This window comes from Episyrphus balteatus, chromosome 1 (genome assembly GCF_945859705.1).
Source record: "Episyrphus balteatus chromosome 1, idEpiBalt1.1, whole genome shotgun sequence".
Taxonomy (NCBI): Eukaryota; Metazoa; Arthropoda; class Insecta; order Diptera; family Syrphidae; genus Episyrphus; species Episyrphus balteatus.
This window is the reverse complement of record NC_079134.1, coordinates 82,198,081-82,210,360: the sequence shown is the minus strand read 5'-3', so window position 1 is coordinate 82,210,360 and position 12,280 is coordinate 82,198,081. Positions and strand designations below refer to the sequence as shown.

The 12,280-nt window shown below is 36.8% G+C and overlaps 2 protein-coding genes across 2 annotated transcripts; both read left to right on the top strand.

The window, feature by feature from the left end:
- Positions 1–8,401: 8,401 nt before the first annotated feature.
- LOC129907624 (uncharacterized) lies at positions 8,402–11,122 on the top strand. Its single transcript, XM_055983932.1, has one exon. The coding sequence runs from the start codon at positions 8,402–8,404 to the stop codon at positions 11,120–11,122; it is 2,721 nt and encodes a 906-aa protein (XP_055839907.1).
- A 346-nt stretch (positions 11,123–11,468) lies between these two features.
- LOC129907619 (uncharacterized) lies at positions 11,469–11,927 on the top strand. The gene has a single exon (XM_055983920.1). It carries the CDS (start codon positions 11,469–11,471, stop codon positions 11,925–11,927), a length of 459 nt encoding a protein of 152 aa, XP_055839895.1.
- Positions 11,928–12,280: the final 353 nt, after the last annotated feature.

Sequence of the window (12,280 nt, the reverse complement as noted above, 5' to 3'; positions counted from 1 at the left end):
TTTTTAGAAAATTGACCTTCCCGCCTAAACGGGGGGAAATAGACTCCCCTCCCATAGTAAACAATGATTTATTTAACCCCTCTACAAAATGTCATTATCATTTCTTGGTGCTTAAGTTATCGTACTTTCCCCTCTAATGTTTCTGTTTTACTTGAGTAAAACTAAAAATGCGAAAAAAAGATAGATTAAAATGGCCATATTTCGGTTAATTTTCAATTAAAAAATTTAGTGAGCACATCATTTTGAAGGAATGGAGCAATGTTTATGTCTATCTCAACCCAAAAAAAATGTACAACTAAAAAAGCAAAAAAAACTCAAAAAATCGATTTTTTTGATATTTTTTTTATGATTGTTTCGACTACTTTGGTATGGAAATTTTTTTTTCAATTTTTAAAAAAACATTATTTCAATAGGAAATTTAATTCTCTACAAAAAGTTTTATGTGCAATACCTATATCAACATTTTGCTTCGTTTGGGAGATATATTGAAAAAACCAAAAAGGGGGCTTTTGCACCCCTATCTTCAGTTTCCACCCTCTCATTTAATAGCACTCCGCGGTTGTATCTTCTCTTATAACCCATTGAACAATTACTGCAATAAAAACCCATAAACGTCTTAGTTCCTTATTGGCATGTTTTTCTCGACATAATCAATAGCCTATTATAAGAGGATTTGTCTCATGTTTTTCGTTGGGCATTTGGAACTTTTTTCAAAAATTGATTTCTCGGCTCGTGTGGGTCGTAGAGAGCTAATTTTTTTTTTAAATTGTAGATAATTTAAAGGACTACAACACTAATTTATTCTTTTAGCCAATACTTGCACCGTTTACAAAATAATAAGGCAAGAGTTTGCTAAACAAAAAAACATCTTTGGCTTAATATAACTTATTTTTTATTTGTTTCAACAAAAATAATGTGCACAAAATCGATAGAAAATGTTGTAACGAACAATCAATAGATTTATTTTTTGTCGTAGGACGCCCTGAAGCCGAGTTATTCCCAAAAAACGATATTTTTGGGTATTTTCGCACGCGTTCATAGGGGCTACAAAATACGTTAGAAAAATGTCAATCATGATATAAGCTTTTTTCGAAATAATGACAAAAATGGGGTGTTTTTTAACAACTAGAATTTGACTTTAAATGGCTGCCATTTTGTATTTACTCACTCAAATACAATGAAATTACATACAATCATAGAAAATATTATAAGGAAGAGAGTGTATGTTTATTTTTTGGTCTTCAACAATCTGGAGCAAAGATATTAGCTTAGAAGTAAAATATCCCAAAAAATGCATTTTTGTGAATGACTCCGCTAAAAAGAATGATCAGGTGGTGAGAAATTGGGGTTAAGCCTTTTAAATATACCCCTATCGATCCAATAAAATAAAAACTGACAGTGCCTTTGTGCGCAAGGTCAAATGACGCTTTGACTGGAGTAAAAGGCATATCTTTCATTTTCATCAGGCAGCCGGACTATTTCATAAAGATCTTCTTCCACTTGTTTGAGTTAGCTTCTGATAAGTTAATCGTTATTCCACAGTTTCCGGCAAGATTAATGCTGGATTTACATACGCCTGTATGTAGAAAAGTAAAGGGGATAGTGGATAGATATATATACCTGAAATCCGTACGTATGAAGGAGAGGCATTGATGAAGGCGAACATGTTCGTCTTCGCCATAATCTTCCTATAATCTGCATTTATGATGATCTCTGCATTTTCATCTACTCTCTCTTTCCAACATCTGTAGTTCGGAAGTTTTGATTCTTCCATATTTACTATATAGATAGAAGATAAGATAATATTCTTTATTTTTTCATCATAAAATTTTACAATTTGTATACTTAAGAATAAGGACATGGCAATACTGCCGTCTGCCTGATATGACATTTCATAATATGATTTAAAAAAAAAATAAAAGAAATAAAAAGCAAAAATAAAATTATAAAGCACAAGCAAATTTGAATAAAAGATTTTTTTTTTTTTTTTCAACTTTTATATATAAAAAAACTTCAAACAAATATTTTTTAGTTTGGCAATGTTATCAATTTTGCCGTGATTTGAAACACAAAGATAAAAATAAACTACACAATTGGCTTTATCAATTTTGCCGTGATTTGAAACACAAAGATAAAAATAAACTACACAATTTGCTTTAAATATTAGGTATTTTTACAAATTATTAACAATCTTTTCAATTTTGCCGTGATTTGAAACACAAAATATTACACAGTTTAGTTTGTTTGATTAGGCATTATTAAAAAATTACTAACAATTTTATCGTGATTTGAAACACAAAAGAAAAAGTATTAAGTTTTATTAAGTTTTATATGATCAGCAACTTATCAATCAAAAATTTGACAGAGTTTGTTTACTTTAGAAACTGCAAGAATTGCATATAGGACTTCGTTTTTAAAATAAGAAACTATTACGGTACAAAAGAGCATGTTGGCAATAATTATAGAGGCTGATCCAGCCCCTTGCTCCATTCAAGATTTCATAAAGTTTTTGTAAGGATACAAAACTCTTCTGGAAATGTAGCCGACGGATTTCCTGCAAAATTGGGCAAGCCGCAACGAAATGTTAAATATCTTCGTTTACTCTTTCGTTAAATAGATCGCAAAGTTGAGGCAGATCCGGTCGGTGAGGTATAAAGTTTAAATTTAAAATTTCAACTCTAGTTCTAAAGATGATACCTATAACAGAGGCTGAGTAACCGTTACGAAAGTATGTTACTTCCGAGAGTAGTTGATGATTGAAATTACTGTAAATTGCTCTAGATGTTGTAGAAGGTGCTCTGGAAAGATTATCAAGAAACATTTTGTGATCGACCTTAGCAATCACATCAGCAAACTGAGCCTGCCAATCAGCCACGTTACTTTCAGATAGGTTTAAAGATGTTTCGTAACAAACAGCTAGTTCGTTCCAGTCTTTGAACGGAGTAGCATTAACTCTAAGTAATTTTTTTAAGATTATTTTATGGAGACATGATTAACTTCTTTTCATTATTTTAGTGATGAAGTCCGCGCTTGCTTTTAAGCTTTGTATGTATATAGGGGCTATACCAGACTCTACATATATCGCATAGTTAGGTGTTGAGTTTGGCAAACGCAATAATCTCTTAAAAAAGTTTCTTTGTACGGTTTCAAAGGCCTCAAGGTGTGTGTATCCGAACACCTGAACTCCGTACGTCATGCAAGCATTAACCGTCGCATTAAAAACTTTGTATTTGGACGATAAATCAACATTTTGGTTAGAGAAAAACTTTGGCCACATAATATTTAATGCTAGTTTCGCTTCGTCGCTTTTTTCTTTGGAATGCTTTAGAAAGCTTAAACTGTAGGTCAAAAGGACTCCCAAATATTTAAACTCCTGTACAACGTCAATGCGTACATTGTTTAAAAACCAGTTTTCTTCTGGAGGTCTTCTTGACTGTCTCTTTTCAAATATGACGATCTTAGTTTTTTGGGTATTTACTTGTAAGCCCCAAGACTCACAAAATGAACTCAGATGGTTTATTTGCAGTTGTAGCGCAAAAGGATTATCAGCCAGCATAACTTAATCATCTGCGTACAAGAGGACTTTGATTTTTAAGTTTGAAAAATTGACTCCACCCGGAAGGAAGTTGCAGACATCATCTATAAACAGGGAAAATAATAATGGGCTGAGGATGCATCTTTGAGACACACCTGCAGATGTTTCAAATCGATTTGAAAATGCGAGGCCGTCCCATACCCTTGTATTTGCTGACGAAATGAGGCTGGCATAGACTTGGAGAAACTTTCGTGACAAACCAATACAAGAGAGTTTGTATATTAAAGCTTGTCTGTTAACTTTGTCAAACGCAGCCTTAAAGTCAACAAAGCAAGTGTATAGTTTGCTTTTCCCATCTATAAATTGTGGGGCAATACTTGAAATAGCAAATATATGATCTGTGGTCGAGAAACCTGGGCGAAAACCAGCTTGAAAGATGCTCAAAATACTGTTATCCTCAATCCATTTTGTGAGCCGATCATTCAGAATTGCAGTAAAAGTTTTTCTAATTGAGTTCAAAATTGAAATGCCTCTATAATTTTCCACTGCGTTAACGTCACCTTTCTTAAAGATGGCAAAAATAACAGATTCATTGAAACTGTTGGGAACACATCGATCACTATACAATTTATTAAAAAAAGAAACGAGATAGTTTTTTAAATCAGTGGTGCAGTTTTTATAAAACTCGACTGGTACCGTAACATGGGGTTACTTTGCTCCGTTTTTTGCACTATTTTTAGAAAACCTCTTAAAAATGGCAGAAACATTTTTGTATCTATTTGTTTTTTTCTTTTAATTCATTGATAAGACATGAAATAATGCATTAATTCTAAAAAAAACATTCAAATAACAGTAAAAATATTTTGTTTTTTAAGTTGAAAAGTGGGGCAAAGTAGTCCAAGGGACGGGGTTACTTTGCTCCACCTGATGTTTTTAACTATACTGCCTGTATTTAAAGAGCTGAAGCAAAGTTAGTATTGTATTTTAATAGCCCTGAATCAAAGCTTCAAATCTGTCAGAAAAAAAATTTGTAGGTACACACAGAACTCTTTTTTTTACAAAAAACAAAACAGCCTCTTTTATTTCATTAATTGATTATAAATAAATACGAATTTAAAGAAAAAAACAGAAAACTTCATTAATTTAACCAAAATAAGTTTAAAATAAACATTAATAACAATTTACAAACGAAAAAATAGTTTACTTTTAAAAACAATAAAAACATACTTATAATTAAAAACACATTTAATTATAAAAATAAATTGCTCCTGGGGCAAAGTAACCCCAAAACAAAAAAAAAACTGCTTAGTCACATAAAAAAAATGCAATAATTATTATTTATTAATTAAACAAACAAATGACAAGCGCAGAGTAATAACAAAATAATATCATAACTAGAATATGTGTACTTACTTTGTAAATTATCACACAACTGGTTTTACACACCAAATTTTTCACCACAAAAAAAACACGAATTTCCTACCTCAAATTCACAGGTCAACTGCTTCTTAAAAACTGCCGGCAGGTGGTCCGTTGCAACACGTGGCAGATGTATATATGTGTGTGTGTATATTACAGTAGCTTCGATATAGAGAATCTAACATTTCTGAGCGTGAATCAAGAAACTAACTTTTTTCGTCAGTGGCGCAAAGTTACCCCCGCCGGGGCAAAGTAACCCCATGTTACGGTATGCCGTCTACACCAGGAGCCTTGTTATTTTTCATTTTTTGGAGCGTAACTTCCAATTCAGACAAAGAGAAATCCATATCCAGCTCGTTGACTCTAGTGTCAGGCAGTGCGTATTGAAAGGTATGAAGGTCTTCATCAGCTGAGAGCAGAATTTTAAAATGAGCTGCTAGCGTCTCAGCTTCTAAAGAGAACTTCATACCCTGATTGCGCCCACCAAGTTCGCGTACAGTGTCCCAAAATAGTTTTGAGTTAGTGCAATTTTCTAATTTCTTAGCCACGTTTTTTAAATAAATAATTTTTTTACTTAAAAGCATTTTTTTAAAATCGTTATTAACACGAAGGTAGATATTTTTGAAAAATTGGGAATTGGTCGTTCTAAACAGTTTTAGGTAAACAAACGAAAGTTTGCGGAGATTTTTACAATCCTTGTCAAACCAAACATTTTTAGCTACAAAAGTGTGTGTACTCTTTACAGCAAAAGGGGCTGCAGCCTTTATATGTGTTCTATGCTCTCACACGTCTTTTCAGAAGAGACAATGGACTGTTGAGGCAGAGATTGGAAGTGCCGGGACATTAGACTTTTATATAGGTTTGCATTGTTCTCCGACCATTTGAGTTTGTTAAAGCTAGAAAGTGTAGCTTGTTGGTTTAACTCCTTAAGCTGAATTTTAATAACTAATGGAAAATGAGCCGAATAGTTGACTAGCGCAACTTCAAAGTCCTCTATAACGTTAAGCCAGTCCCCTGACATCGCAGCAAAGTCAATCACGGGTTGTCCCTGCCCACTAACAAAAGTAAATTCACCACATGCATCACTATTAGAAGACCCATTTAAAACAAATAGACCGAAAACTTCAAAAAAATCTGTTTGACTCCGCCCGTTGCGGTTATAAATTTTATCCTTAGAACATCTACTCCCAGCCAGTGCACCTCGTGGTCGCAATAAATTTACGGAAGAATTTTGATATTCACCAATCCTAGCATATAAATCACCGACGATTAATACATTTTCAAGAGACGTGTTATTCATAAAATCAACAAATTCATCGAAATCGCTTAGCCAATTATTGCAGTTTAAGTAAATAGGAATGATATAATAGTTCAAGTTGTTGTAACCATATGAAAAATAATTTTAGATTCAATAATTTTAAAATTAACAAGATTACCGCATACAGATTTTTTAATCCCATATAAAATACCCCCACTGGCTCTTCCATGTAAACTTGATCTTATCGCGGGTGTAAACATTACTTTAAAGTCTTTGAAATATTTCAGAAATTCATTTTGATTCTTTTCTTCAATAAAAGTTTCTATAAGAATTATAACATCAAATTGTTGTAAATATTTAAAAAAATCAGGTTGTAAAAGCTTACTTTTGAGACTGTTGAGAAGTACTAAAAATGATAAAATAACAAGTGGCAACCTTGCCACCAACAAAACGTCAATAAAAAGAAAAACGTCAAAAGCGTAAAGCTTTGCATTTTTAACATTGGCATCCCTTGCGGGGAACCTGATTCCTCCGCGTTAAATATTCATTTATCTAATTAAAAAGTGTTCTTCTGAGAACAATGGCACTGGCCAAAGAAGAATCAATTGCTAAATTGATTTGTAACTTCTCTTCAAATTCTCAAAAGGTAGGCAAAGCCAAGCAAACTAAAGGCTACCTCATTGGCAGGAGAAAATTTCTAGAAGACTATTGGATTAAGTTAATGATGCTCACGACAGTCTTTCATCAATTGAGGCAACAGAAGATAATGAAAAAGATCTTCAAAGGCTTCTCTCTGAGGAGCGTTTTGCCAACATTGAATCAGCTTACTGTGAAGCTTTAGGTGAACTCAACGACGTCATCGAAGAGCTGTCTACTACTGCAAATGATACGATATCTCATTCAACACCGACTCGTCTTGTGGTAAGCGGGAACAACAACATCAAATCAATTTTGCCCCCGCTTCAGCTTCCAACTTTCGACGGTTCATTTGATGAGTGGTGGAATTTCAAAGACATGTTCACCAGCTGCGTCATTAATGAAAAAACACTGTCCAACGTACAACCACTGCATTTCCTCAATTCTAGCCTTCGGGGAGGTGCAGCGGCGGTGTTAAAAAATATTCGTATTAGTGAAGACAACTTCCAAACCGCTTGGGATATTTTACAAAATCGCTATGACAACAAACGCAAACTTGTTAAACAGTATCTGCGCGATATTGTTAACCTTCCAACTATGTCTAACGAATCATCCGTGTTGTTACGTCGTATTCTTGATGGAATCACTGAAGCCGTTCGCGCTCTACAGCGACTAGGACGTCCAACAGAAAATTGGGATGATTGGTTGATTCTGCATGTCACTGAAACATTGGACCCTCTCACCATAAGAGAATGGGAAAGCTCACTTCAGAGCCCGAATTCCATTCCCACTTACGTGCAGCTGGAAAAGTTTTTGGAAAACCGTCTTCAAGGACTTGATGCAATGGTCGCTTGCTCGGGGTCAATTGGACAAGTACCTGATACTTCAGCCTCATTCTCTCGAGCAAATCGAAAGACACCTAATCAAAAACAAACTTAAACTCAACCAGCCCACAGCCATCAAGTAAATTCCAACCGATGCCCAAAATGTTTTGCAAAGCATGTGCTAATGTTCTGTCCTGATTTCAGAAAGCAAACGGCAACACAAAGGCTGAGATTCGTGATGAAAGAAAGGTTGTGTAAGAATTGTTTAAAAGCTAATCACGTACAACAACAATGTACATCAGAGTTTACCTGTTTACGATGTCATCAAAAGCATCACACAATGTTACACGATAGCATTCAGTCTCAAGAACCCAACATCAGCACAAACCATATGCAAACAAACAACACCTATTCTGGCGACGAAGAATCACTGGTAAAATTACAACCGGTTCTGTTGGCGACAGCTCAAATCGGAGTAAGATCTGCTACTGGGTATTATCTACAATTTCGAGCTCTGTTAGACAGCGGCTCTCAAGCGTCTTTTATCAGTGAGTATGCAGTGCAACAACTTCATCTTCGGCGAACGCGGCTCCTTGTGCCGGTGACTGGGGTTGGAGGGTCGAGTGTGGTAAGTCAACAGGTTTGGTGGATATCTCTGTGAGCTCTCTCAGAGAAACAGGTTTTGAAATAAACTGCAGAGCACTAATTTTGCCTCGTTTGGGTCGTCTCATGCCAACTCTGCGTATTGGCACCAAACCTTTTGGTGAATTTTTGGACCTTGATCTGGCTGATACAAATTTTCATGAGCCAGGCTCTATAGATGTCATATTGGGAGCTGACCTTTATGGCTCTCTATTACACGGTGAAATTATACAATCATCATCTGCTTGTGCTCCTGTAGCACAACGTACCCATTTAGGATGGGTTATCTACAGACGCTTGCCCGAATCTACAACTAGAGAGTTGTCAACGAGTTTTTGTGCATTTTCGCAGGCTGAGCTCGCTTATTTAGTTCAGTGTATGTGGAAATTTATCAAAAACGAGGATGTGGAATCTTCTTCCAAGATGACACAAGATGAACTCTACTGCGAAGAATTCTTTAAAAAAACGGTGCAACGGACCAGCTCTGGACGATACATCGTCAAATACCCGTTTAAGGATTCCATCGATCTTGAAAGTTTGGCGGACTCTCAAGGAGACGCTCAAAAGCTTTTTCATCACCAATTATATCACCTAAATCGCAATCCAAAATTGAAAAAAATGTATCAAGATTTTATGTCAGAATATATTGAACTCGGGCACATGGAACCTGTGAACGAAGAAGTGTCTGCTCGACAAGTTTGCTACATTCCACATCACGGTGTTAACAAGGATTCCAGCTCGACAACAAAATTGAGAGTGGTTTTCAATGCCGCTAGGAAGTACAAATCAGGTAAATCACTTAATGATTGTCTCCATGAAGGTCCTAAACTACAGAGTGACCTGTCAGCAATAATTTTGAAATGGCGAACGCATCGAATTGGATTTATGGCAGACATTGAAAAGTGCTACAGGCAAATACTTGTCCACCGAGACGATGTCGATATGCAGCGCATAATTTGGACAGATAAAGCGGGATTACCAGTTACGTACAGATTACTTACGGTCACCTATGGTTTAAACTGCTCCCCGTGTGTCACAATTAAGGTTCTCCATACCCTGGCCGATGATGAAGAAGCTGACTTTCCTCAAGCTGCAAAGGTATTACGGGAATCATTTTACATGGATGACTGTCTTCATGGAACTGATTCAGTTGAGACTGCTCAACAACTACAAACAGAGCTACAGCAGTTGCTGCATCGAGGAGGTTTCATGTTAAAAAAATGGAACTCAAATTCTGACGAGTTTCTACAAGGTATTAACATGACTGAGAAGTTAAGTGACAGTTGCTGCGAACTAAATTTGGATCGAGAAACAAAAGCGCTTGGCATTTATTGGTTTTGTCAGAGTGATTGCATAGGCTATAAGGTGAACGTCACCAAAGTTTCATCAGCAATCACAAAACGTCAGCAACTGTCCGATGTTGCCAAAATTTATGACCCAACTTGTCTTCTGGCTCCAGTAGTAATTACTGGAAAAATAACCTGTCAACAACTTTGGCTGTGTGGTATATCTTGGGACGATCCACTTCCAGAGCCGCACCAGAAAAACTGGGTTAAATTTCGTGAAGAGCTTCCGCTGATTGATCACATTAAAGTTCCCAGATGGGTTTTCTCGTCACCAAACGCACTAAGTTGTCAACTACATGTCTTTTCGGATGCGTCTACCTCCGCTTATGCCGCTGTTGCCTACCTACGAGTTAAAACCTTTAACGGTGACATTAAGGTTTCGATCCTCATGGCCAAAACTAAAGTGGCGCCTTTGAAGAAAATTACTGTTCCCTGTTTGGAACTCAATGGGGCACTTCTTGCCTCAAAATTGGCATTCAAAGTTCTCGAAACACTGCCACTGACGTCAATAACTCTTTACTGCTGGTCTGACTCGAAGACAACTTTAAGCTTGATTAGATCAAATCCAGGACAACATAAACAGTACGTGGCGAACCGAATCGCCAAAATCCAAGAGCTGACACATATCGATTGTTGGATGTATGTGCCTACTAAAAGTAATCCGGCTGACGTAGCCTCCCGCGGTGTGTATCCTTCTCAGCTAGGGACCCTTGATATGTGGTGGTCTGGTCCATCATGGCTACGGAACGATAAATCCGAATGGCCGAAACAAATTTTCGGCTTCAATAATGTACCCGAAGTTACAACACTGCTGACTACCCAAGCTCCGCCTGAACTAACGGAGGATTTAGGAGCGATGGGTTTACTCTACAAATACTCCAACATTAACACCTTGGTTGGAGTCACATGCTGGTGTAATCGCTATATTGCAATTAAATTGAAAAAACCACATCCAACATCAGCCTGGTCCACGGCTTCTGAAAGACGAGAGGCTTTACACCTCTGGATCAGGTATGTTCAAAAAATACATTTTGCTAATGAAGTTTCTTGTCTCTCTCAAGGTAGACCAATAAGTTCAACAAGCAAGTTATTGAAGTTAAATCCAATGATCGATGAAAATGGCATCTTACGATTGAATGGTCGATTGAAAAATGCTATATTGTCTGCATCTGAACGGTTTCCCATCATTCTTCCTAAGGAAAGTAAACTAACGAAGATGCTCATTGATCAAGGGCATACATCTACTATGCATGGTGGCAAACAGGCTACTCTTAACCTTCTTCGAAGACGCTATTGGATAATCGACTGCCGTGTCGCAGTTCATAAGTTCATCCGCAAATGTGTGACCTGTATTCGCCATAGAGCACAATCCACTAACCAGATTATGGGAAATCTTCCCACTGCTCGCTGTACACCTGCAGTTCCTTTCAAGCATTCTGGTTTAGATTATGCGCCCAACTAACATTTCAGCTTCGGTTAAGGTATTACAAAAGCTACATTTCAGCTTCTTTTAAACTTCAGTAAGGTTGTTGGGCATGGAAAAAGGAGAACGTTATACAAGTTTTACCCTCTATCAGAAGTTTAAACGAAGCTTTACCGAAGCTCTACCGAAGCTTTGAGATTTGACAGATAGCTTCGGAAGAGCTTGTATAGCTCTTTAATACATGTCTTATCGAAATTAAATAACAACTACAAAAACAAAAAAAAAAAATTCTTTTTAACTGGTTTTAAATCATAAATTTTATCTGGCCGATGTTGAAGAAGCTGACTTTCCTCAAGCTGCAAAGGTATTACGGGAATCATTTTACATGGATGACTGTCTCCATGGAACTGATTCAGTGGAGACTGCTCAACATCTACAAACAGAGCTACAGCAGTTGCTGCAACGAGGAGGTTTCATGTTAAGAAAATGGAACTCAAATTCTGACGAGTTTCTACAAGGTATTAACATGACTGAGGAGTTAAGTGACAGTTGCTGCGAACTAAATTTGGATCGAGAAACAAAAGCGCTTGGCATTTATTGGTTTTGTCAGAGTGATTGCATAGGCTATAAGGTGAACGTCACCAAAGTTTCATCAGCAATCACAAAACGTCAGCAACTGTCCTATGTTGCCAAAATTTATGACCCAACTTGTCTTCTGGCTCCAGTAGTAATTACTGGAAAAATAACCTGTCAACAACTTTGGCTGTGTGGTATATCTTGGGACGATCCACTTCCAGAGCCGCACCAGAAAACTGGGTTAAATTTCGTGAAGAGCTTCCGCTGATTGATCACATTAAAGTTCCCAGATGGGTTTTCTCGTCACCAAACGCACTAAGTTGTCAACTACATGTCTTTTCGGATGCGTCTACCTCCGCTTATGCCGCTGTTGCCTACCTACGAGTTCAAACCTTTGACGGTGACATTAAGGTTTCGATCCTCATGGCCAAAACTAAAGTGGCGCCTTTGAAGAAAATTACTGTTCCATGTTTGGAATTCAATGGGGCACTTCTTGCCTCAAAATTGGCATTCAAAGTTCTCGAAACACTGCCACTGACGTCAATAACTCTTCTGACTCGAAGACAACTTTAAGCTGGATTAGATCAAATCCAGGACAACATAAACAGTACGTGGCGAACC

Excerpts from the sequence above, each read along its gene's own strand:
- LOC129907619 (XM_055983920.1), top strand. The coding sequence starts at position 11,469 with ATGGATGACTGTCTCCATGGAACTGATTCAGTGGAGACTGCTCAACAT.
- LOC129907624 (XM_055983932.1), top strand. The coding sequence starts at position 8,402 with ATGCCAACTCTGCGTATTGGCACCAAACCTTTTGGTGAATTTTTGGAC.